The 26,752-nt window shown below is 36.5% G+C and overlaps 1 protein-coding gene across 1 annotated transcript in view; it reads left to right on the forward strand.

The window, feature by feature from the left end:
* The window catches only part of dapk2b (death-associated protein kinase 2b), a 29,910-nt gene extending 6,310 nt beyond the window's left edge, over window positions 1–23,600 (forward strand). Inside the window, exons 3-12 of the mRNA XM_038268908.1 lie at window positions 9,474–9,695; window positions 11,684–11,822; window positions 15,454–15,583; window positions 15,669–15,717; window positions 15,809–15,835; window positions 15,913–16,065; window positions 18,399–18,444; window positions 22,249–22,338; window positions 22,443–22,523; window positions 22,987–23,600. Coding sequence (XP_038124836.1) covers window positions 9,474–9,695; window positions 11,684–11,822; window positions 15,454–15,583; window positions 15,669–15,717; window positions 15,809–15,835; window positions 15,913–16,065; window positions 18,399–18,444; window positions 22,249–22,338; window positions 22,443–22,523; window positions 22,987–23,064 — 1,015 coding nt within the window. The 3' untranslated portion in view covers window positions 23,065–23,600. The remainder of the gene's footprint in view (window positions 1–9,473; window positions 9,696–11,683; window positions 11,823–15,453; window positions 15,584–15,668; window positions 15,718–15,808; window positions 15,836–15,912; window positions 16,066–18,398; window positions 18,445–22,248; window positions 22,339–22,442; window positions 22,524–22,986) is intronic.
* The last annotated feature ends 3,152 nt before the right edge of the window (window positions 23,601–26,752 follow it).

A 26,752-nucleotide genomic window follows, 5' to 3' on the forward strand; every position in this document is an offset into this window, starting at 1 on the left:
ATGACAAATAAATCTGGCTAAGTCTAAGTCTAGATATGCTTGTGGCAAAAGTTCTCACTTGCAGTTTGTTATTAACTTTAAAGCAATGCCTCACACTAAGCAAGTAAACATACAAAAAAGGCAGATGTACAAAAGGTAACTGTCAACCAGCTCCACAGGTGGCCCAGCCCAGGTAGACACAGTCAGGCAGTTCCCATGTCATAGGATGGAAAGAGAGCATGTACAGTGAGTCACATGAAACAAAACAGCACTACGCTGAAAAAAATAGGCCCAACTCCAACATCTATAAAAAAGGTGTTAATGGTGCAGCCCAGCTGATATTTCAACCCATGATGGAGTCACACTCAGACAGGAACAGAGCAGATGAAGCTACTATAAAAAAAAAAAAGCAGAGGAAACATAGAGCTATGAGTGAAACTAACACATACTGAATAATCAAATAATAGATATAGAATGAAGAATAATGATGAAAAGTGGTCACTATGTCCTTCAGCAGCCTAAACCTATAGCAGCATAAATATAGAAAATAGCTCAGGATAACCTAACTATTTTGAATGAGGTATTAGGAAGGTAGAGCCAAGGAGAAACGTCTGTCCAGAAGAAGTTCACAGTTCATCCCAGCACTTTCTCTGGTATCTTGTTAAACCCGATTTAAACCTTTGGAACAGAGTCGGAGACCATTTCAAGGGTTTGGAAATGGCAGGTATTTCACAGTTTGATATGCTGGGATACTGGAGACCAGCCTATATGTGGTCACAACACCTCAATACTAGCAGTCCTGTCATGGCAGGAAATGGTTGGATGAAACAATAAAAACTCTATAAGCCCTTGTCGTGAAAAAGGGAGCGTCTTTTCTCTTTGCATGCCTAAACAGGAAGAAAAGATGTCTACATTTTCCAACTTATTATGAAACTGATTGACGTCACGGTTGCTTCAACTGCTACTCCATGACAATATATCCTGACTGGTTTAAAACTGATTTGTAAACGCTGTGGACATCATTCTACACATGGCTATACCATTCTTTCATTTCACTGATCCAGCACTTCTATCCAAGAAAGAATAAAGAAAAACACACAGGGACTATTCATAAATCCTCTCCTAATAACATGTTGGGTCACCGCATTCTGCAAGAACAACGTCAGAAAAGCTTAGCTGTTATTTTGCAAGTCTCTGGAATGCCTCTTGAGGGATAAAACATTCTTCCAAATAACATTACTCAATTTGCTGCTTTTGTTATTAGTGAATTTATTTCCAAAGTGTTCAACTTGGTTGAGATCCGGTGACTGTGAAGACTGCAGCATATGATTCTCATCATTTCCAACCAATTTGCGAATTTGGTGAGCCCTTCTGTCCTATGAATGTGACTTTATTGTGTAAAAAAGAGGGAAGAGATCGCTTGAAGATATTTTCAGTTAAAGATTATATCATCTGCTTTAATGGCTTTGAATTGATTTATTGGAAAAACTTCAAAGCCTTTAATTCCTCTGCAAGTCAGAGAAATTGAAGACATTTTCCTAATTTGTTACTTTTCATAATAGAAAACAACTATTTAAAGAAAATCTTGGTCCGTGATGATCTCTCCTATTTTCTTGAATTGAATTTAAAATATTTTATTTCTTCTGGATTGGATGCAGATCAGGCATGGCGCTAATAGTTCTGTTATTTATAGAGGTAGAAGAAACAGCTGGAGTAAGTTTTCTCTTGCTTTCTCTGGCTGTGTGAAGCAAAATCTACCTCTGCATTTGTCCCTTACTAACAATACAGACAAATATCTTTTCATTTCTTTATTTCTTTTTTAATTAGAATGCTAACTAAACTTGTTTTTAACTACCGTTGATTGACAGCATGCTGAAATGAAATTTTGTTCTATTTATCTATGCAAAACCACAAATACAGTCAGTCAGAGCTGGCTTGTTACAGGACTGATATAAACCCAAATATTTTTTATAGCTGCAGGTTAAAGAAACACTAAAATTTAACATGCATTTGTTTGACTATTGCTGTAAAGACACAAGAAAATGCCACATGCAACTAACAAACTGAAGACACATATGTAATTTGAAGAAGTTATAAATTACACCTTTGATGCAGAGAAAAAAACGTTTTAGACGCTGAGCTTTTGAAATGAGAAAAGTTCACTTATGGCTGCAATGAATCCTTTCCAAAAGACCTACTATACTTAATAAATCTTTAGCGAAGACAGCAGGCATGTATGGATAGGAATGGGTGTGTGCAGCTTGCTCTGGGGCACAGACATTGCTGCTTTTGAGTAAAGAAGAAAAACTAAATTGAGACTTTTTTTTGGCATTCCTTAAGTTCCTGTTTGACAGAGATGAATTCATAACAGATATTATGCAGCAATGCAGCTTCCTAGGTAATTAATACACAGTGAATGCCATTTTGAATCTCTAACATATTTATATGTTAAACATTTTGTGCAATATAGCAAAGAAGTATCTAATAGTCTCTTTTTTTGTGATTTTAGGCCAATTAGCAGATATTGTTTGGCCTCTTGTTGAGCATGTTGACATTTGCTGTGCAGATCAGAGAAGATCAGTTTAGGTCAGTGGATCAGCTATCATCCTGACTGTCTTTGTCATGAAGTCCGAGTGGGTTGCTCATTGAGAAGCGCCTTTAGATATGTAGTTGGCGCCGCTTGTGTGAGCGTTCTACACACCTTGTCTACAGATAATGGCCATCAGCTGTTGGAAATTGAAACTCTGGACAGACATGTCACTTTCAGTCGCACAGGCCGGCTTAAGAACGAAGACAGACGGCATGCCTGGCCTGTCGTGGAAAACCCCTGCCAGCCTCTGTCCTGTTACTCAACGCTTTGTAACCAAACTAAAGCAAAGCCTCCACACTGACACCTGGTTTGCATGGTCTCATATTCTAAAGACATAGTTTATCTCACAGTTCTACACTCAGAGGGATTGCTGGAATTGCTTTCCCTATAACACTTCCTGGCCTTGGGCAACTCGACACTTGTTTTTTTGCAAGAGGAATTCTTAGAGTTTGTTTCCCTCCTCCTCAAATCCCACATAATGATGGTCCTTAATATCAGGGTCAGCCTTTAAAGAGGGCTCAGGGGGGGAGATGCCCTGTTAAAAGATCATACAGCGGGAGCATTAGACTTTCCAAACTGTTTAAGCCCTCATCCACCCACTCTGTGGTTATTTTTCCAATGAGGCATGTGCATGCAACTGAAACACTTCTTTAACCGATAGGCTCACTTTCGCTTGTGCTCTCTGCTGAAAATGTTCACAGGGAATATAACCCTTCAAAAGAAGCATTGGCTTAAGGGCTTTAATAGGTAGGTTTCCTGGGGGTAGTGTGCAAAGATAAAACAACTGCTGAAATGCATTCCTTTTTAAATAGACTCCCAGGTGAAACACCAGTTAACATGTTTACCTGTCTAATGGCATTCTCAACCTTGGTATTCCAATTCAGTTGATAATTAAGTCTCTGAAGCGTGCCGACACATTGAAGCAAACCGACAAGTCGGACTTATTTCAGTTGCTAATTCTATACAATAAGATAATAAGGAAGTGGAAACGCACAATAATTGTTTTCCAACTGAGCTTTGTAATATTAATGAAAGAATGTGGTTTCATTTTCTGTTCTTCTTCTACTCATAAATTAAAATTCAGAAGATTTTGGACGAAAACAATGGGGTAAGGAAGCTCAAAACATCCAACATGACTACTATGTTTGAAATCTGCAGCACTAGAAATGTGTACTTGTTCTTTTGAACCTTTGTATCCTATTTAATTTTTCACTTGAATAGCATTGCGCAACTCCTAAAAAATAAAAATTAATATTTAGTTTTCAACTGAATAAAAGGCAAAGGAATAATTTCTTGTTAGCATGTGTTGCTGATGGGGGTTAGCTTGTCTAAGGAGTTTTTAACTTGCTTTTTGAATTTTGTTAAGCTTTTTTTTTTTTTTTTTTTTCATTGCCAGACCACAAGTTGTAATGTATTGTGTTTTAACAAATATTGTGTTTGAATATGCAAATGGGGATTCATTTTATTTTATTTACTTCACATGGTGGAAACTGCAGTACAAATGCGCAGCAAAATCAATTAAAACATCAGTTAAGCAAACAGCAAATAGTCAAAACCTCAAAAAAAAAAATCCTAAAAACCATCCAGCAGATACACACGATAATCACTGGGAGATGGTCAATGTATAATAAGATATTTTCTTTAGAGCAGCTTTTCACCTGGATTTGTTTGCAGAATACTAATCAAAGGCAGCTGTAAAAAGGTGGGTCTTCACCTGTGATTTACAGCTAACAGTGGTTAGCCTATCAAGCACATAGTAATAACAATAACTATATTCCACTGAGCCCTTGCAGCCTGATCAAGTTTTTCCTGCCTTTCTTTGCTGCTTTTCATTTTATATTTGGAGTTCTCATAATATTCTGCTGTTTTTGATGCTTTTGTTATAAGGGGAAAAAAAACAATAGAATGAACGAATGAAGGAAAAGGAATTTATTTCAGACAATTTTGACAAACAACAATAAATAAATCAATCAACCAAATACATACAAAAAGAGACTGGTTAACATCAAACCAAACTCCAATTTCCAAACAAACTAACTTCACCTGAACATAAATAGAAACAAAACTCTCCACCAACTAAAGCTGTTGGCATATACAGCCAGAGAAATGACATTGATTAATGAAAATTGTCTGAAAAGGGTATGAAGAAGTAAAATTTATTTTTCATACCCCCTCTTAAAGTAATGTAACCTTCCTGTTAGTTAAATTTCTGTGTTTTTGTATCTAATATTCACACATACAAAAAAAAAAAAATACACACACAAATATATAAATACATCTACATACATACATACTCGTCCTTATCAATGTTAATATTTATTACCTGAAGATAATGTTTTGCTTCACCCAAAGCGTCTGAGGTCTAATATGAAGCCTTCTTTGGATGTTTGCAGCCAGGCTTTATTCAATCTTTTTATATTTGAATTTTAAATGTATTTCCCCTAAGTTACTAACTATGTAAACGTTTGTCTCTAAATACCTTCAATTAACATTTTATTTATTATGGGAGGTTTAAAGAGGATATTTTTCTGAAGTGAGTAAGAGCTGGGTGTGTCTGTAAAACAACAAATTGGTTTAACCCTCACACAATATTGAGGTTTAAGAGAGCTTAAAGAATGAGCTGTAACTTTATTATTGTTTGCTTTATTTCCGTAAAAATTCAAAAAATATCCATTGGACTTGGTTTTCAAGATTTGAAGACGTTTCGCCACCTCTCTTGTTTGCTTTATTTGTGTGGTTTTTTTCCTTTTCTAAATGCATTGGTGTTGGCTGCTATTCTGCAAGAAACAAATTCTCCAACTTCTGCCCCTTAAAGCCATCCGACTCTGCAGCAGAGAGTTGACAAATAGAGTATTAGATGTTCATTCAGACCACCAGGGCAACACTTCTTTAAACAAAAAAAATGATGCAAAAAATATTTGTCCAATTAAAGATTGTGATGTATGTTTCAGATCATTAAATACATTTTAAAGGAACAATAAAACACTGAAAGTATGATAAATGTTTAACATCAAGCCCTGCTGAGGAAACCCAAAGTCTTTATATTTCAGTCCAGAAAGATATGAAAGACAATTCTGTGGTTTAGGACTCCAACCACAGAGAAAGTACTTCCACAAATGAATAAACAACTTCTTTTTTGACAATTCTGTTAATAAAAACCCATTTATCACATGCAAACACAATGTATCATGAATGGCTAGGGCTGGGTACCGAACTTCGGTACTTTTATGGTACCGACCGAAATGCTTCGGTTCTACAGAGTATCGAAACATGCCTCGTCTTTCGGTACCAAGTTTCGGTGATTGGCTGGAACACTTAACGTGATTGCGTCATCCAGGAAAAATACACAGGTGGTCACGCCTGCAGCCAGGGTTCATGTGTATCTTTTGTGAACTGGTTGCAGCGTCGCGGAACCCCTTTAAAATGCCCCCCAGGTCAAAAGTGCGGCTTCACTTTATTAAGACTGATGCTAATAGTGCACAATGCAATACATCGTGCACGGAAATAATTTAAGAGCAGAAAGTCGCTCTGTGTTTGACTGCAAGAAGAGCGGACCGCAGCCAGCGCGACCATCCTCCTCTCAGCAGCCCGTGGGCAGAGCAAAGCCAGAGCGGAGTGAATCATGCTGCTTTCAAACTGGACGCAGCAAGAGCAGCAAAATCTCGTCTGCTGCTTCATTTTTGCTGCTTGTACCAGCTTCTGACGCGCTGCTGAAGAAGCTTTGCTGCTCTGGCTGCGCGGTCGCAAAGTGGGTCAGACGCGCGTTGGGCGGAGCTACTCTATCCTTTATTTGCCTTGCAGCTATATTTGCTGTGATCAGTGGGAATAAAGTAGTTTTATTATGTTTTTAAGTGGGAAAATCCACCTGAAAACGTAATCAGTGCAGTCAGTTCATCCTGCCTTCAATATTTCTGTCGGAGCCGCTCAGACCCCCCCCATACCAGCGGTGCGCTGTCAGTAGGATCCCATTCAACGGGCTTGTTTGTCAGACATGGTAATTTTTCTAAAGGAAAACTGCTAAGTAAAAAGGTCCTCACAATGTAACAGTGAATATTAGACACTGAATTATTTATTTTTTTATGTAAGAGGAAAAATGTAAATGGAAAAACAGAGCTTAAAATAAAACTCAAGATTTGTATTTTTTTATGTTGTGTAATTTTCTTTTTTTTCGAATTGATATTATAAAACTGGTATCGAAAAAAGTATCGTTCAGGAACCGGTATCGAAGTGAAGGTATCGGTATTGGTACCGGAACCGAAATTTTTTTAACAATACCCAGCCCTATGAATGGCCCATATAATTATAGATAATTTAGTGCTTATGTCTGAAAAGGGGCATGAAGAAGAGAAACCAATTTAATCACCTTCCTATAGTCCTTAACATCAACATTCTTCCTGATGCATTTTAAACTTATGAGTCCATGCTACCTCAAAAGTCCATTAGGTGAGTAGAAAAATATCCTGAGTGAAAACGGACGAGGAGGACAAAGGAGAACTGAAAGAAACAACTTTGGCACATGAGGCCACAGTAAAGCATCACATCCTTGTTGTCATTATGGAACAAAAACAAAAATTCACAACCCTCGATTTAGAATACACAAACGCTGACAGAGATTTTAAAAATAAACTTGTCGACAATATAGATATCCTCAGAAGACACCCTTTGTCTATAAAACAGCTTTAGAGAAAACATCAAGAAGACATCAAGAAGAAAAAACAAAGACGCAGAAGGTTTGAAACATCCTCAGAAGAAAAAAAGGAATGTAGCTGCAGAATGTTCTTAAATAGCAGCTTCTGCCTGTTTAGTCCATGAAACGGGCTGTTGGTCAGTTTGATTGTAGGTTCGCGTTTGTGATTAAAAGTCTTCATTTGCATCTATTTAAGAAGATGTGGCAAAAAACACTGAGCCAAACTTATGTAAAACTAGGGGAGTGTTGGCCTAGTGGTTAGAGCAGTTTGCTTGTGCCTTGAGAAGGTTGCAAGTACCTGGTTGGGTCCCCACAGCCTGCACTCTGGGTCCCTGAGCAAGACCCTTAACCCCACACTGCTCCCCAGGCGCCACACAATGGCAGCCCATTGCTCCCAAAGCAGATGGGTTAAACCCAGAGAGATAATTCCGTTGCTCTGTACTTGTGACAGTGTAATGATAATCAAAACAAATCACCCATTGCGAGTTCTGACTCCTCATTCTAGCGCCACCTTTCACCTCGTGCTATTTTGTTTACAGCTTTAACATTGGTGCCAATATATAAAGATGTCTGTTTAAGGTCTCATTAGTTTTTTAACACATGAATTTACCTCTAAAAATAACAGCTTTCATTACTCTAGAGATAGTCTGGAGCCACTAGCAACCTTACTTCATTTCATTTTCCAGTAGAACACATGCCGCACACAGAGATAACCCTGGTTAGATAAGAGTTTCTGCATGGATATGGGAATCATACCAAATAGTAGGCATGGGAGTAGCTGTGACAAATGAGACGTTAAGCTGTAAAATGTCTTCTAGAGCAAAGGTAGCTGTACCCCTGGTCTGGTTAGGTATGAATCATGTCACTCTGAATCATGGAGGAAGCCCAGGAAAAAAAAAAAAAAAAAACTCCTCTTATGTCAAGCATGGTAGGGACTGTTTTATAAGGTGGGGTTATTTGGCATTAACAGAGGATCAATGAGCTAAAATAGTTGATGCAGTGGAAATTTTATCCAGACTTCTGAGTGTGAAATAAAATGATTAAAAATGTGTTAACTGTTGTCACCGATGGTTTGTATCTGCTGCCTGTTTATGATACTCCATCTTCACAGATAATAAAAGAAAAGGTGTGTAAATAAAGTCTGACCTATCGGAAACAAATAATTATCTTATATGTGAATAGCTTTTCAATGTGGCATGAATATTTTATTAAGCAACATGTCCCATTTACTCCACTAATATTTTGTTTGCACGTATAATAATGGCGGACAAACCCACACTGCAAAAACAATCCAGAAATAAGTAAAAAATGGCTTAAATTAAGTATATTTAGCCTTAATTTGAGCAGGTAAATAAGATGATTTGCCAATGGAATGAGTATTTTCACTCTTAAAATAAGATAGTTAGATAATATTTACTTGAAATAAGACGATAAAATAGTTTTTTCTTATTTTAAAAGGAAATTGTCTTGTTCCATTGGCAAAGTGTCTTACTTATCTCCTCAAATCAAGGAAAAACACACTTATTTTAAGAAAAAATAACTTATTGAGATTTATATTTTTTGCAGTGCAGAGGCTTGTTCTCCCGGTCTGGATCTAAAGACTCACTTGATCAGCCAGCAGCAGCAGGAGTGGTGGCAGCTTACCTCTGGAAACAATGTCAGAGACTTCCTCTGCATTGTTGATGTGGTGTAGTGTTTCCAGATGTTTTCATATGTGTAATTCACTTTGTCTGTGAGGCACAACAAAGGGAATATATTCAGCTGAATCAAAATGAGGAGTAAGCTCATCCGTTTAGGGTCATAAGCAATTATCCTGTGGCTGTAGCAAAAGTCAACAACAATGATGCTGTTGTGGATTCTCTGAAAGCTGCACCTCTGTTGTGAAATATTCAGAGTTTTTGGGATTCTTTCAGTAGACTAAATAATGGGGAAAAAAGAAGAGCTTTGGCAGGAAGTCGGATGATGTGGGAGTCCAGAGGCTCTGTCCAACTATCAGCCTGGGTGATTGTTCTCTGTCTCGTCAGGAAACAGGAAGTAATGGACTATACCGAAATATTTCAGACATTTTTGACATGCAACTTCCTGCTCGGTGTCTGTTTAGTTACATCCTGTTGTCACAAAATGGCACCTCGTTCAATTTTAAACACCAAACTGGGAAAGACTGAGTGTTTATCAAATTTATGATGACTAATTGTCCTTTCTATTGTATTTCCACAGTGGGCAGTTTGCTGTGGTGAAGCGTTGTAAAGAGAAGAGCACGGGAAATGCTTATGCTGCCAAGTTCATCAAGAAGCGGCAGAGTCGGGTCAGCAGACGGGGTGTGAAAAGAGAGGAAATAGAACGAGAGGTGGACATCCTGCAGCAGATCCAGCACCCAAACATTGTGGAGCTGCATGACGTCTATGAGAACCGCACAGATGTGGTGCTCATCCTTGAACTGTGAGTCATCTCATTATCCATTCGGTTTCTGCAGCTTATGTATATCAGGGTAAAAATAAAAAAGGCTTAAGTAGCCAAAGTGCTTAGAAAAGGGAACTGTTTCCCCATCTTGTCTCATCACTATCAGAAACTTCAGTTATTTTAGTACAGATAAAAAAAGAAAAAAAAAAATTAACAGTGCATACTTGGAATATGAAAATGAGGCATGCATGGTTATATTGTAATAGAGACCTTTGCAAATAAAGGCGTGCAAAACGCGGCAAGCCCGGTATGTTTGGAAGCAGATCATCTGCCCAACTCTGTTTTAAAGTCTAATTCCTACCCCAGATGTAGGCGTGGAGTTAAATTGGACCATTCTAACACTGCTTATATTTAATCTAATCCTGGATGTTTTTTATGGGACTTTTGTCCCGTTTGAAATTGAACCTCCACCAGGATCTCAACCATTTGCAGCCTTTAGCATGTTTTCCTAAACAACTGTCTTGCTTTTAACCTAGTCTATCTTCCTATAGTCTTTGAACAAACTAACCTTTACCTGTTGAAATAGATTCCCACAGCATGATGCTGCCACCACCATGTCTGTTCATTGTGTGGTGTGGTTAGGGTGTTCTTTTAATGCCTTAAAAACAGTAGAATGTTACATACAGGCCAGATGACTATCATTCTCATTTGACCAGTTACTTATTCCAAAGGTTTAAGTTTTGTTGCAAAACTTCAGATGCCCGTTTATCAACAATCTGCTTTTTTTCTTTTTTCGGAAACTTTTCTTTTTCTAAAAAGGCCATTCTATAAATAGCTAAATACATATGTGTTTTTCTGTGGACAGATTCTCACACCTGAGTTATGTATCCCTCCAGTTCCTACTGATTTACTGTGACCTGATTGTCTTACCAAGAGATTTGCCTTTCCATTGTTAAAATGATGGATGGAATAGATCTCTTTGTGTTCAACACTAAGGATATGCTCTTATAACCAAACCCTGCTTTGAACATCTCCAGTAGTTTATCCATTAGTATTTTGCTGTGATCCTTGATCTTCATGATACTTTTTGTTCACCAACTAGATTGTCACTGAGGTTTGTTTAAGTGAGATGAAAAAAAACAAAAAAAAACATTGAAAGTATCATTTCCAATCAGATTATTACTGCAGCACTTGTTTTTAATAAAAGGATATTATAGTAAATTGGTGCTCAATAAAAATGCATGCCCCACTTCAAAATCTTATTTGTAGAAGTGTTAAAAAAAGTATGGAATAGGCTACACAACACTTCAGAATTATCTACCATGTTGTGTTGGTCTGTCACCAATAATCATGGTGTATTGATCATGTAATGTTGTAATATGTCAGAATGTTATAGGGTTCAAAGGTTGATCAGTGGCAGAGCATTCTGTTAAAAAATTCATTCTTGATCCGAATGACCCGTCACACTCAGCAACCTTGAACCTTGACGCTCATGTTCCTGCCTTTAGTTTGTTTCTGTTCACATGAACTGTTTGCTAAAGCTTTTGTTTGTTCAAACCCTTTGCCTTGGAAGGGATCATGAGTATCAGATAGAACCAAATGGTTTGACAAAGAAAATAATGCTTGTGCCCCAGTAGGCCCCATTTTTGTCCAGTGAGGGCCTGGGAAAATGTAGGGCCTAATTAGGACCAGAGAAAAAAAAAAACCCAGTCCAATTATTGTGAAGTGACTGACAGACTGAACTGGTTGTTAGCTGCTAGATGGACCTCTGTTTATGCATAAACTTCTATAAGCCTTTTCATTAGGTTTATGGAGGGAAAACAGTGGTTCATATGTAGGGCGAATGTCTCCAAACAAGCCAGAGTTGATACAACAAACAAACATCCTGTATCTATGGCATCCAGGAGTTCTGCGTCCAGCTCCAGAGAGCACACTTTAGATAAAGCCATGGAGAGGCCCTTGCTCCCAGTTATCTAAGCCCACAATAAACAGGTGTGTACATATCTCTGTGTGTGTGTGTGTTGCAGGGTCTCCGGAGGAGAGCTCTTTGATTTCCTGGCTCAGAAAGAGTCCCTCAGTGAAGAGGAGGCCACTCAGTTTATTAAACAGATACTAGATGGGGTCCAGTACCTCCACTCCAAGGGGATTGCACATTTTGATTTGAAGGTACTGTATGTTCCATCACCATTACATTTAACTGAGATTCAATATTTTCATTTAGCAACATTAGTTGGGTCCATGTAAGGCCACAAAAGGCTTTGCTGAAAATTTTCACAGCAGGGTTTGCATGTTTCTGAGGTAGTATCACACTCATCTGTTTTACATTTCCTTCCTGTTTTTGGTGAGTTAAGCATTTAGAACATCAGATAGTAACATCACATGGTTTTCTCTTCTCTGTCAGAAAGCTGGGTGGCTCACACAGGTCCGTAAGCAGTTGCTGTTTTGCATTTCTCTAATAGCCTTAGACTTACACAACTTTTATTGTCTTATTCATTTTGAACAGCTTTCAGGACAGTTCCATTCCATGAAGTGCAGCAAATGCTGCATATTTTGTGGAATTGTCGAGAGCTGTATCAGGGCGCTGCCTACAAGAGAACACCAGTTTAGACCTGACTTTAGACATGAACCCTTCCCTTATGACAAATTCAGCCGTTTTCGTTTTTTAAAGCACATTCAATAAGTTGTGCCAAATAGAGTCTATTTGTGTCCAAAAGGACTTTGGACTGGCACACAATGCTAAAGAGAAACATTTGCTGCCAAGTTATGATAAATGGCCTTGGAATGAGAGGGGTTGCTATTTTATTTGATACTCCTTCTTTCTACTACAGTTGGAAAAACTTAAAACCTTTCATTCATAGTCATTTTAAAAACATTGCTCATCTAATATGATGTAAGAAAGAGGATATTGAATCTTCTTAACTGTAAAAGACCTGATTTAAAAGGACCAGCTGCACTTTTTAAAATGAGGGACACTGAAGAAGGTTCAGGTGGCTATAATTTGCCTGCATTACCACTCTGATCACAAAGTACAGACAAAAACATATTTTGATGTCTTATAGATCCTCTACTGTAATTAATGCAGTCTCTATGGGTTGAATTGAAGTGGAAATGCACAGATCCAGTTTTATGTGATCCAATCCGATACCGATACCTGGGCTATCTGCTGATATCCGATATCAACCCTATTAAATTTTTTACTGAATGAACTATATTTCTTGCAGTGTGTGTGAAGGCTTTGGACTTGACATAAAGATTGTTAAAAAGTAACAAATTAACACAAATATAATTAATGTCAATTATTAAGAAATAAGCAGCAAAAAGAAATATAACAGTTCTACATAAAGTTCACTGTATTGGATCTCCAATATATAGCTAATTAGTCAATATTGGAGCCGATATTGATCCAGGTATTGGATCGTATCTCTAACTATATGTTTCTGTAATAGAACTTAGCTATCTTAGTGTCTATGCTGTTTTTAAAGGAACCATCTTCGTTCTTCCTGGGTTATCTTAATGCTTTAAATGGAGTAGAATATTGTGATGCATTGTATTATTTTTAGCCACCCTGTTATCTGCGCTCTCTCCTTATCTTAATTAATCTCAAATGTGTTTATGTGCATAGATTAACATTTTTAAACTAACCACCCTGATCAAGTGGAGTCTTCTTCTCAGTATGGTAGCATCCATTAAGACGACTATCACTGTCATTTAAAAGTGATGGCAGTTATGGTGTATTTCCTGCTCACATGTAGAATAGGCTTTGTAGCATATGACTTCCCACTTCCTGGTCAGATCTGATTAGGCACAATATTATCTATAACAATCTGGTTAATCTCTGTGCGTTACTAGTTATAGCTAGTATAAAGTACTTGCCTAGTTTGTGCTTTCAGGTTATTTTCCAAGACAGTCCAAGCACATAAAATGTCAGCTTTTTTGTTTTATTTTTGCTTTTTTTTGCAGATTAAATCTTAGAACATGCATGAAACAGGACAAAAACTCCACTGCTTTTTTTAATCTTAGAGGAATTATTTCTTGAGGGACTAAGAGAGCCTCCTGCATTTTCCCTACCGTGCACTATTTGTCTTAGTCAAATTAGACGCTACTTCTCTGTCTTCCTGAATCTGTCGACAAGATGCAAAACGCAGGACAGAGAAGCAGCAGTAAAGAAACAACAAGACCTTTCGTTTGTGTTCCTACAAACTGGCAGAGATGCAGCTTGGAATAGCTGGGACCCGGTGCTGGATGAAGAAAAAGAAAACTTAGGGTAGTTTAAAGATTTGCACGAACCTTTTAGCAATCTTTGACATAAATATGGGAAAGTTATAAGATGGAGGTACTTAACCAATCAGAAACATGTAATCGTACCAGAGAAACCACACCATCTTTGAAATTTGAAGCATACAGTCAGTGGTGATTCCTGCTTGAATGGTGATTCTTCCACCCCAGCAAACATCTGAGATGTGGTCATAGTATATAAAAAAAAGAATAGTTTTTTGTGTGTTTTAAAAAAAGAAGAAAAAAGTTTTCATGCATTTTAATCTATATTTTAAAGAATCTAAGATTTAAAAGGCTGCCATAGTTGAAGAATCTAAGCATTGAGATCATCAACTAGTTTTTAAAAAATGAGATGGGCCATTTAATGAGCAAGGAATTGGAAGCTAGAAATCTGAAACCAATATTTCTCACTTTTCATTACAGAGCTTAGTGCATAGTCTAAGAGAATGCAAACAGTAAATAGTAAAAAAAAAATTGGGAGAAGCTGAAAGTATTTTGCTTTTCTTTCTTTTTTTGAAGAAATTTTCTAGAGCTTTGGCCCCCCTGTTGTCTTTACTGCCCTGGGTACGAAGCCATATGACAAAGCCCTGCAGCATTCAGAGGGGCTTCAGTTTGTAGCTCAGAGATTTACTCAGCAATCTTAGTTAATAGATGCTATCAGCCAGTATGATTAGTTTCTACTGGGGAGTTTCATGAAGAGCTGCAAGCAGACACTGCCCTAGAACTCAGGAAAAGGCGTTTCAACCCCAGCTTCCACATTTTTCTCTATTCCTCTAACAACTGGATGAACTGTGTCAGCATAACTATGAACTATGTATTCCAACAAAAGACTTACTTGTAGCTATGTTTTGCTTTTTTCTTGTTTTCTTTGATGTATCTTTCTTATTAATATTAAACAAAACGTCTTTTAAAAATTTAGAGTATAATACCAATGTCTGAAGAAATTTAGAGAGCTGTCTTTTTTTATTATATGGGTTTGCTGAAATACTGCAGATCTGAGCCACTTTTCTCCCCTATGAGTCAGAGCTACAAACTCTGGCATATTTTACACAGGCCGCAAAGAATAAACTGCCTTTAGATCAAGAATTATCTGCAGAATCGGACCAAAATTGTATCAAATTACCCAACCAACCTTTACTGGCATCCTTTGTGGAAAAGCAGCGAACCGAGAGGCCCACATGGCCCTTCCTTTCCTTAGCTCATGCACTGAACAAATGAATCTCAAAAATGTCCCTCTGATGATTAACATAAAATGTAGCTCTTTAGCACTCTGATCTCACTTTTTCCTCTAGCCTAAGTGCAAAGCTGAGGTGAACTATGAGACAGAAAAACATTTAAACAGCTTTTTATATCTGTTGCACTAACAGAGATCCCTGTTTTTCTTTAATGCATACATAAAAAGGCGGTTTTATCAAGGTAACTCAGGTTGAATGCATGTTCACTCATTATCCAACTACGACAGCAGAAAAAAAGTCAACTGAAAACATTTTGCTTTGTTTTTTTTGTTTGTTTTTTGTTGCAGCCTGAAAACATCATGCTGCTGGACAGGAGCGTTCCTCTACCGCGCATTAAACTCATAGACTTTGGACTGGCACACAAAATCAAACCTGGGGCCGATTTCAAAAACATTTTTGGCACGCCTGAATTTGTGGGTAAGACTTTTCAAATGTTTCTTCCACTCAAAGTCCTCATCTTTTGGGTTTACTCCGTCTGCAAGTTTGCTTTTTCTATTTTCAGCCCCAGAGATAGTCAACTATGAGCAGCTAGGACTGGAAGCAGACATGTGGTAAGATCCTCTAATTATGCCCGACCCTGCTGGTTTCCACACAACAAGCTGCCATGCATAGCTGTGAATTAATCTTGTTCTGTTTGCACAGGAGCATTGGAGTCATCACCTATATACTGTGAGTTCATTTTTAATGGCACTGGTGGAGATTTTGGGGTCTTGATCGTTGTGTTAATATATTTGTGCTTTTTTTAGTTTGAGCGGCATCTCGCCATTCCTTGGTGAAACAAAGCAGGAAACACTAGGAAACATCTCAGCGGTGGATTACGACTTTGATGAAGAGTTTTTCAGTAACACCAGCGAGCTGGCCAAGAGCTTCATTAGGCAGCTACTGGAAAAGGACACGAGGTAAAAGAATGGCAAACAGCTGAGGGACAGAGGTCAAGCCGGGCGATGTAATGTACAGCCAGGAACTGGGGATCTACTGTTAAACATCAGTCAGCCTGGATTAGTGACATACAGTTCTTTCCTGAAGTATTAATACCACTAAAACCATTTCACTATTTACTGTACTACAGCCAAAATCTTAAATGCAATATTAAGAAATCTGAAAACTACGAACTACATTTTTATTCAGCCTCTAATAATTAGTACCTCATAAAATCAATCCCTGTTGTTAGAGCTTTTCCAGAGTTTGTCTGTACCTTTGTTGTACATCTACATTCTTAAATTGTTCACCTCTTTTTTTTAATAATTTAAAATAAATCAGGCTAGATGAAGATGTGCATTCTAAGACACATTTTCTAGCCCTGCCACAGACTAATAGCTGATTAGAGACCCACACTGGAAAATCAATCTAGAAATAAGTAAAAATTTCTTGAATTAAGTGTATTTACCCTTAATTTTAGTAGTTAAATTAGATAATTTGCCAATGGTAATTAGTATTTTTACTCTTAAAATAAGATAATTAGATAATATGCACTTAAAAAAAGACAATGTAATGTGTTTTCTTATTTTAAGTGTAAATCATCTTGATCCATTGGCAAAATGTCTCTTTTACCTCTTCAATCCAAGAACAAATACACTTATTTTAAGAAAAAATGAATTTTCTAGATTTAGATTTTTCTAGTGCAGACTGTTTTGTTTAAAGTTTCAGCAGGTTTGTAATCTGAGGTTCCCGCATTCGTCTCCATTCATCCTCCATAAAACTTTGACCCATTTTGCTGATCTTGCAGAAGAAATCGATCCCCAAAATATGAATCCGCCATAATCATCCTCCACCCTAGAGATGGTGTGAATGTGTTGGCAAAATTTTGTTTTTTTTTAAATAATTTTATTCTGTCCTGTCACCTAAATGACCCTACATTTTATAATAATAAGATAGTTTCCATGTCTATAAATTCTCCTACTTCAGGCAGTGATCTCTAGAGCTCCTCCAGAGTTCCTATGGACCACGTCAGCTTCTCTCTATTACTTTTTTCTGTCCCTTTCAGTGATTTTGGAGTTTGTGACTAACTTGCCTTCTGTTTCCAGATAATGGATTGAACTGTTCTATGTGAAATCCTTAAAGCTTTAGATATTGTTTAAAGTACAGTTTAAGTTTAAATTACAAACTTCATAACTGACGTGTTCCTTAAAATTAAATCTATTCATTAACTAATGTCTCCAACAAACCTGTAGGATGTTAACAGAACAGCTGGACTGGAACAGAGATTAAACAAGACTGGTGATCACTACTCACCAGAGTTACTCGTGTGATTTTTAAGGAAAGTGCATGAAAGGGATTTATTACATTTTATTTATTTGTTTTTTGGAGGATATCAGCCAAAATAGGGCTGAAAAAACCCAACGCATTTTATATTGCCTTCTGTTTTGTATTGGAAATAAAACAAATTATACTCATGGTTTAAAATGCTTCTCAAATCTGAAAAGCAGTTTTATTTGGTCCCTATTATTCGGATGCCTTTGAATAAAATTTACGGCAACTAATACCATTCAGTAGTCCATTATAATGAGCACAGTCTACCTGTGTCTATTGCAAAGCTATTTGCCAGACAAAAGCTGTGAATTATCCTGAACACAGAGATCTGATGGTGGCAGCATCATGCTGGGGGAATGCGCTTTAGTTTTACATTAAACCATAAATTCATGCTGAGGTTAAATGTCAAACGGGTTGGCTACTTACTTATTAGATAAATTTTGAAGTGGTTTTTATTTTGGCCTAATAGATTCAGATTTCATACCACAATTTCTATACTTTCATTTGTAAATGAAGTTGGAAATAATTTACCGTATTATTTTTGATTCAGCTTCACAATTATGCATGACCTTATGATGTTCGCATCAAATCATAATGAAACACTGTAAAAGCTGAAAATGTCAATACAACGTAAACAAGCTCAAATACTATGCATATTTTTGCAAGACACTATTGGTACTTTGTTTTTAGTCACCAGCATGATATTAGGTGTAAAATCAGTTAAACAAGCCATGGACAAACCATTAGCTAATTACTTCAGACAAAGCATTACTTGTCTTTATTTGCACCATGTGACTTCTGGTTCCTTACATCTGTTTCCATTTAAATCAACCTTTAAGAAACATGATATTCCTGTGAGTGTTACTTCTCACTGAATTCCTCAGAGATCTTAATTGTAATGCATGACAGGTCAGCCTGCGCTGTGTGTGACAGACTTGTTTGGGTGTGTTTACTCAGCTGGCTTTTTTCTACCATTTTTCAGAAAAAGGATGACTATCCAAGATGCCTTGAATCACCCGTGGATTAAGGTATGTGCTGCTCTGTGGCATGTTTTGTGTTGTTCTCGTCACGTCTTATTGAAAATGTAAAAGAAGTCGGCCTCTGAGGTCAAAGGTTATGGCAGGGTAGTAGAATTGCTTCTTACAGAATTAATCGTTAAAAGTTCAAAGATGTTTGACTGTGGTCTCAAAGTCCCGGAGTTCACACCCACTGGTGTGTATATGTTTCTGGACTACGCCTCATGTGGGGATATTTATTTCAACCTTCACAACTTCCACCCACTTCATCATATAAACCCTGACACTAGTGTGAAAAGTCTCTTTGTCTCAACGTGACTGAAGTGAAACCAAATCTCACCAATTGTGTTTCTAACGGTGTGGAAATGCTACAGCCTGAGCCGCTGAGGAAGTCCAGTCACAATAGTGACCATAATACAAGTAGAAGTTTTTTTTCTTTTTCACTGTGATGTCCTTCCATCCTGTTTGGATCAGAGCATTAAGCCAGGAAACATAACACACTCATCAAGAATGTTTGCTGTGTTTTTGCCATCTTCACGCATTAATCATCTACTGGGGTTTTCACCACAGTTTGTTTTCAAGATGCAACTATGTGATGGCCTCTCACTCAGTTTCCCCTCCCCTCCCCCTTCCTCCTTCCTGCAATCCTTCTTAAGTCCTGCAACCAAACTGAAGAAGATGCTGATGTATCTGGAGCTGCGAAGAGAACTGAAAAGTTCATAATGAAACATCTAAACGAGCACAACGTCCAATCTCGCAGCAGCTTGCCACAAAGCAACACATACGTGAACTTTGAGCACTTTGCTTATTCTGTGAAGCACATCGGCTTCATGAAGACGGGGCTGTCAGAGGAGGAAGGTGCTCACCCACCGTGCAAAGTGACGTAGAAGCACTGTTCTCCATCTACAGCGACAAGGAGGCTTGGTACAAAAGGGAAACTATGAGGAAACACCTACTTTGCATTTATGAAAATGGATGGCACCAGGGGATGGCAGTTACTAAAAGATGTGAAGGTGATGGATGCAAGTTTGGAGTTGTGACCTTAGGCAAGTCATCTGGACAAAACAGCTTGAGAAACCAATGAGCTGTCTGCATCTTGAAGCAGTTAACGGGAAATCCCAACCTTTCCTTATAAATCTTAATGTGATTTAAATTTTGGAGCATTTTGTTATTCTGTGAATGTGAGATATTGATCATTTTATTTGGTTCCATCTTAGTTTTTTATTTATTTCTTTTGACCTGGCCAAGATGACGGCATTTCAGATCGCTTTAAATATTAAATATTTTCACATCGTAAAACACTGAAGGTCAATAAATATATAAACAAAAGTTAAATAAAGTGAATTAAGCTGAGATTTATATGTTTTTGTAGCCCATTCCACACATCATGGTCAGACCCTGTGTACATCATCTTTGTTTAGGGATGGGCTATAATCTAATCTCAATTTAAATTTTTTTCTCACCTAAGTTTTACAATAAAATGACAAAAGTCATCTATTTCTTTTTCAAATTTAGCTTCAAGCCGTGAAGCATGTTTATGGCAGCAAACAACGACTTAACACACTAAATGTTTACAGCAGGTGTATTAATTTATGAATAGACATCTATCAATCCAAACATCTTCTCAGTCTGAGCTATAGAAGTGAAATCAAAACCTCTAGTTTTCAGACATTTCCATGAAATCTTTGTAACAATCTCATGTAGTGAACCTCTTACTGTAGTTCTTACCTGTTCTTGTAGCGTTTGAAAGATTCTTCTTAGTCCTCAATTAAAACAAGGTTAAATTGGGTTTGGTGTAAATTGAAAAAAATCAGCTCACAAGATTGTTTATGTTTATGACAATTTTGAGTTCTTCCAATTCTTAACTCATGGTGTTAGAGGAACCCGTTTCCTTTCATTTGTACATAAGGAATATCAAACTGTGCTTTGAGTACAACTAATGGACAATAATGCTGCTGGCGGAAGCTGTGTTGCAGTTTGACAAAATAACATAGTTACTACGTTCCTAAAACTGTGTTGTACAACAAAATAAGGACCACAAAGAAGAATTTTATATAAAAGTTAATCCTTTATTTTCTTTCCTGGTAACCTATGTAAAAAGATGATTATTTATTTAGTTTATTTGAGTGAAAACGTACATAATAGAGGCAGTTAACACGGCACAGAGACTGCCTGTCTCCTACTATCGCATTTTATATATCTAAATATTCATATTTTATTAAGTCCTATCAAAATAACTTCACCAGAAATTGGTAGGAGGTTGTTGCATCTGTCACAAAAGGATGTGAAGCCCCAAGCATGCAGCTGTTAACCCTATGGCGGCAAAATGGGTTCTAAAAAGTGGATATATTTTCTTATTTGTTTTATTTTGTCTTACTTTCTTTGTTCTAATACTGTTTACAGCCACACTTTGGATATATTGAATATAATTCTTCAAATGTGGGACCATGAAATGTCACTCACTGTTCCTTCTATTTATTTTATTATTTTTACCAGAGCATAAATCAGTTTATCATTTGCAGGTATAGAGGTTTGCATATTTGGCTGGATCCACCCAGTTTAAGCATGTGTTTCAATGATTCTGGTGCATTTAAGTTCATGTTTGTGGTAAAAGGTAAATAATAAGAACAGATTTTCTGAAAGTAAGACTATGCTTGAGAGACCTGATTGATTAATTCCCTGAAGAAGGAGCTTACTGTTCTCTGTTAATAGTTAGAAGTGGGTTCAGTTCTTCCTCTGTTCCTTGTCTAATGTTATCTGTTTAAAGTTAGGCAGTAACTCCTGCCCAGGTAACAACAGAATCAGCTAACTGTCCGAAAATAAGGTGATCTAATTTCATAATGGCTCCAGCTCCAATCTCAGAACCATGAAAATAAATTATACTAATAGAAATATTGACTATATTAACATTTCATTTTATTTTGAAAGTAAATTTTTTGCATTATGTAACTGTCTTCACTTTGTTACTGTTTTTAAAAATTTGGTTTTTTGTATTTTTTTTCCCCTTGGGCACAAAATCAAGTACTTTAAATGATTGATTGCTGTCAGAAAGTTTTTTTATATAAATATACATTTTATTTTATTTTATTGTGATAGGTATTATGTCATATTAAAATTTATTTATTATTTGCTGTATAATATGAATTATTTTCTTAAATGTATTTCTTTTATTTATTAATTGATGAAAATTTAATGCAATGTCAAAACTTGATGCTTTTTTTTATTTCCTGAAAATCCATCACCTGTGGTGAGGTCTCTTTATGTATAAATACCAGAAATGTAACAATACATCAATCATTAATGAATTAATTAATTATCCATCTGGTCTTTTTTAAGATACACCTTTATTTTGAAGGACTAGAGTGAACAGGCCATCTATCATCATCAAGAGCATTTTTATATTTAGATAAATGCTGATTTTGAAATAAATGCCTGTAAGAACATTAAAAGGCTCAATTCCATTTTTTTCCTGTAAGACGATATTGTAACATACTTTATGATATCAGCAAATATCTAAAGAAATCAATGTATAACAGCTTATTGTGATTAACCTGGTGGTTTACAACTCTAAAGGTACATTTATTTTCTTTCTTTCTTGACTTTTTAAAATAAACTTTTTTCTTTGTTTCATTTTTTGTGTCTTTGTCTTTCTTTATCCCTAAAATGAAAATTGCCTCTTTATTGTAAACTTATTTCCTAAACTGTACTTTTTGTATAATACCTGAACTATCTGACGCATGCTGAGTTCTACCAGCATGATGCTAAGGCAGTAAAAATGTAAAAAATTCACAGATTTTCTTTGCTATGTGTCTGTAGCCTCTTAATCCCAGGCAGGCCATGGAGAAGAGGCTTTCAGTGGTTAACTTGGAGAACTTTAAGAGGCAGTATGCCAGACGCCGCTGGAAGGTAAAATACAGGATAAGCATCCAACTCAGCTTTAAATCCTTAAATTATCTCTAGAAAATGTGGCTTTGGTAACTGCTTTTCTTTCTGTTTCTGAATGTTTTCAGCTGTCCTTTCGAATCGTAGCCTTGTGCAATCACTTAACGAGGATTATGAAGAAGGGTCAGAAGCTGCCTGAAGAGGATAAGGTGAGGAATCCAGGCTTCAGCAATGGTAGCAGTTCCATATAGAAAAGTTGCCGCCACATTTTGCTGATGGAGATTAAGACTGCTGCTGCTCTCATGTCTGTGTTATTCTTACACAGCCAGTCCCTGAAGAGCTTTGCTACTTAGAAAAACTGGGAGCAAAGTGGCATGGCTTACCTGATTAAGGCTAAATCAACAATCTTACCTCCAGTCATTTTAATGCTGTACACAGGCGGGGACATATTTCATGCTCCTCTAGTAAAGATGTTAAAAAAAGAATAAAGAAATATTGAAGAATTAAATATATATGCAGCAATCACACAGAAGCATTATGTTTGTTGGACCAGAATACTCAAGTTCAGGATAAAATTCAGGATATTACGCTGATGACAGCATCAGATTCTACTGTTCTCCCAATATAAATGATGTTATCTTTTTTTTTTTTTACCCTGTTGTGCTCTTTTAGCGGGATTGTGAAAGTGACCAAGAGGAGGAAATTCTGAAGAGGAGGCCCAGGACCCGAAAGAGAAGCAGCACTTCCTGAAGCCTTGACCTATATAGAGGATAAAACAGTGACTCTGCACTTTCTCCAAGGCACAGTCTGCAACCGCGTGTTTGAGTTACAACTGTTTAAAGCGACGTCAGGCCTAGTTTTTTATTATTTGATAAAGTGAGCACATATCCCTCTGCGTGTTAAATGGAGAAGTGCCACTTTTAAAGTGAAGCTGCTTTCTGGCAGAAGAATATGTACAGCAGCTATACTGTTGACAGGAACTGTTTGTGGATATTCACACTTGCACAAGAACGCAGACGGCTTCCTCTCATGACTGCAGCCTTACAAGTGCTTCAGCTGTCATCTGTTGATAGTCACCATTTGGTTTTTTTAGTGTTTTTTTTTTTTTCTATCACTGGCTACATGTGGGCTTTTCTGTCCAAAGTATTGAGGCTTAAATAAAACGTTTTAGCCCACAGAGGATGAAAAATCAGTAACTGATCTCTGTAACCAAATGTTTACATGTTTCTTGCTTCACACACAGCCCTGTCTGTGCAAATAGAGTTTACTTTTATCCTGCACCTCTGAAACCTGTATACAATTCAGTTTACTGTATACTTGTATATGATCATATATTAACCATATTTTATCTTGTGTGTACATAAAGATGCCGTCTAAATCTTTATTTTGTGCGGCAAATGTTGCCATTTTTGAAAAGAATGCTATAATGTGATGTATTTATGATGTAAATAGAGGCTCTGTAGCTCCAACAAATGTCTTAAGTTTACTTCTACCTTCATCTGGGCTCCTTGTAGTAGTGTTCATAGGTTTAAACACAAATGTTATGGTGTGTATGTACGAAGTGTTTAATAAAACTTAAGAGTATTTTTGTTTTTCTTGAAAAAAGTGTGTATAATTATCAGTAAAAATGGATACTTTATTTTGTCCTCAGTAAATAATTGTATATTTTATATTTAAGGAAACAAAGTTAAAATTAACATTTTGGAAAAAAAAAGGTTTTAGAGGTTTGCCTTAATTAGATAGATTTTGTAATAAATATGTTAAAGTCTCTTCCCAGCAACAAAAACAAGAAGTTTTTGTGAAAACTCTTGTCTTTATTGAACCTAAATCGATGGATGGGTCTTCCTGAGTTTTTTCTTATGTAAAAAGTCAATAGATGTTTTTATACGTACAGTGATACCAAAATGACAGCAAGAAAATATGATTCATAAAAACCAGATGTTTCTGCTATACCTCACATTTCTTTTTAGGAAGATGTAAGTTTGTTATCAGAACTCGCATCAATAAATTACATTTTTTACCGTTGTGGACAAACACCTGGTTCAGCTTAACCTTGTCATTTATGTTTCTTTTTTTTAATTACTTTTTACATTGTATATACATTAAAGATAAGAATGTAAAGAAAAGAATGTAGAATAAAGTATCAAAGAAATAATTTTAAAATACCTTAATACATCTTTTATGTTTTAGATTCTTCAAAGTAGCCACCAGAGCAGGTTTAATAACTGTTTTGCCGACACTTGGCGTTCCGTCCATGCATTATATGAGGATCTTAAAAGGATTTTTATCAGTCCTGTTGGTTAAACTGTAAATTTTCTGTTGCTTCCCAGGGATTGTATTACTACACCAGGAAACTGCTTGTTTGTATATAAATATATGTAGACAGAGATTACAATATTGTTCATCTATCAAAGTTTAACAAATGGCAACTTAAAGGTCATGATATTGAATTTAAATTAAATTATGTAGTGCCTTGCAGGGGCATTTATATTCTGTCATTTCATATTCTTATGCTGGACCAACACAGTTTATTGATATAAATACAATATACTTAAAAGATTAGAACACTGTTTAATACAATAATATTCAGCTCCCCCACATCAATACTTTATGGAACAACACCAGAGCTGCATGTTCTATGATAGTACATCTACACTAGTTTTGCACATTGGGGCTGCCATTTTTTGCTCAGTCTTCTTCACAAATTAACCCACTCTCAGTCAGGCTTAAATTAGAGCATCTCTTAATGTAAAATTTTCCGAAATCATAACCCAGTCTTGATTGGATTATTAAGAGCTCCATTGCACCTTTCCAACAGTTGAATATGCATTCAATAGACCATTTAATTGTTCTGGCTTTAAATTTATGAAAACATAGTTTGTTCACAGGTGTATTTTTCCCACTAGAAATACAAGTCTCTGGTGGAAAAATACACCTATTAATGTGGTTAAGGTTAAAAAATATATATATATTTAATCTCAAATGACCAGAGCACCCTCTCTCGATTTTGCTTTATCAACTATGTGGCTTGTTACAAACTTTTGACTTTTTTTGTTTGTTTGCAATTTTATGAGAAAAAGAAAATACTATGAATGAATTATGAGCTAAATGACAGGTAGTTGCAATTTTGATAGATTCCTTCCTGAGCTGCAGATCTCAACAAGTTCTCCAGAGTTACCATACCATGGCTCTCTTATGTGTTTCTATGATTAATTTTCTCCTTCCTGCAAGCGTGGGTGAAAAGCCTCTCTAAGTGATTAGATCTCATCTGAGGTGAATCTCAAAATGAAATTTCATTTTCTGTGTCCTAATAAGAAGGTAACCCACACTTGATTAGATTTTTATTTAACAAAATCCCTTTAAAACTATGTTAATTCCCCCTATAATTCAGTAATTTGCAGTACTTTCATTTGACCTTTCTGCGCTTGAAATCCTGTTAAAATATGATAAAATGAAGAACTAATTAATGTTAACAGCATAATTCTGCATGCCACTATATTTTTACAGTCTATATAAGCAACTAAAAATACTCTAAACAACTAATAAATAGTCTTTGGATTATCAGCCAGACCCAATTATGATCACTCTCACAGTGTGTTCTGTTTTCTCCCAGTTACAGTTTATTTTCACAACAGTAGGGCTGTTTGGGCTCAGCTGGGATGAAGGAGATTGGACGGAAAGTTTGACCTGAGCTGAACACTAGCAGGCACTGCCAGGATGTAGGCCAGTTTGTACAAATAATGTGAAAGGAGTCATAATCAACAAATAGGTCGATAAAGCCTGTGGTCGGGTTGGACTTTATTGTCCTCTCAAGTTAGTTTTTAAACTAACTTCTACATATTTCTGCTAAATGATGAGCAAGTTTGTCTTATTAAAAATTTTATAATTTTAAAAAGACACTTAATCTGCCCATATGAGCAGAAACAAGAAGGTGGAAATAAATTTGTGTATGATATATGTTGTTTTATTTGGTTTTTAAATTTATCATAAATTTGTTTTTTGCCTAATATTGTTAATCACTGGTTTTATTTAGCAGGATTGGATTGAAGGATGAGACTTTTTTTTATATATCAACCTGTTGGAGACACAAACAAAACCAGCTGGCTGCTCATTCATCATGTGCTTTTTCTCCCCCCACTTCAATAACAGTGACAAACTTACTGAGGCATTTATGAATAAGAGTTTCTGTGGATTTTTGCACAGTCATCTTAGAATTAGCCTTGATCTTTCTCCTGTTTGCTTTGTCGCCATAGGAGTTTTTATACTGGATTTAACAGCTGTGCTTTTCACAAAAGGAAGGAGACAAAAACTCCAAACTGGCACTTTGATCTGACAGCAGGGAAATCAGTACACTGTACAATGAAGTATGTGGGATTTCTTTAGTATATAACATGTCACATGGTGGATGACGAGGCAGGGAAAGCCAGAGGTATTCACA

The sequence above is a fragment of the Cyprinodon tularosa genome, unplaced genomic scaffold (genome assembly GCF_016077235.1).
Source record: "Cyprinodon tularosa strain WSP-4 unplaced genomic scaffold, ASM1607723v1 ctg71, whole genome shotgun sequence".
Lineage (NCBI taxonomy): Eukaryota > Metazoa > Chordata > Actinopteri > Cyprinodontiformes > Cyprinodontidae > Cyprinodon > Cyprinodon tularosa.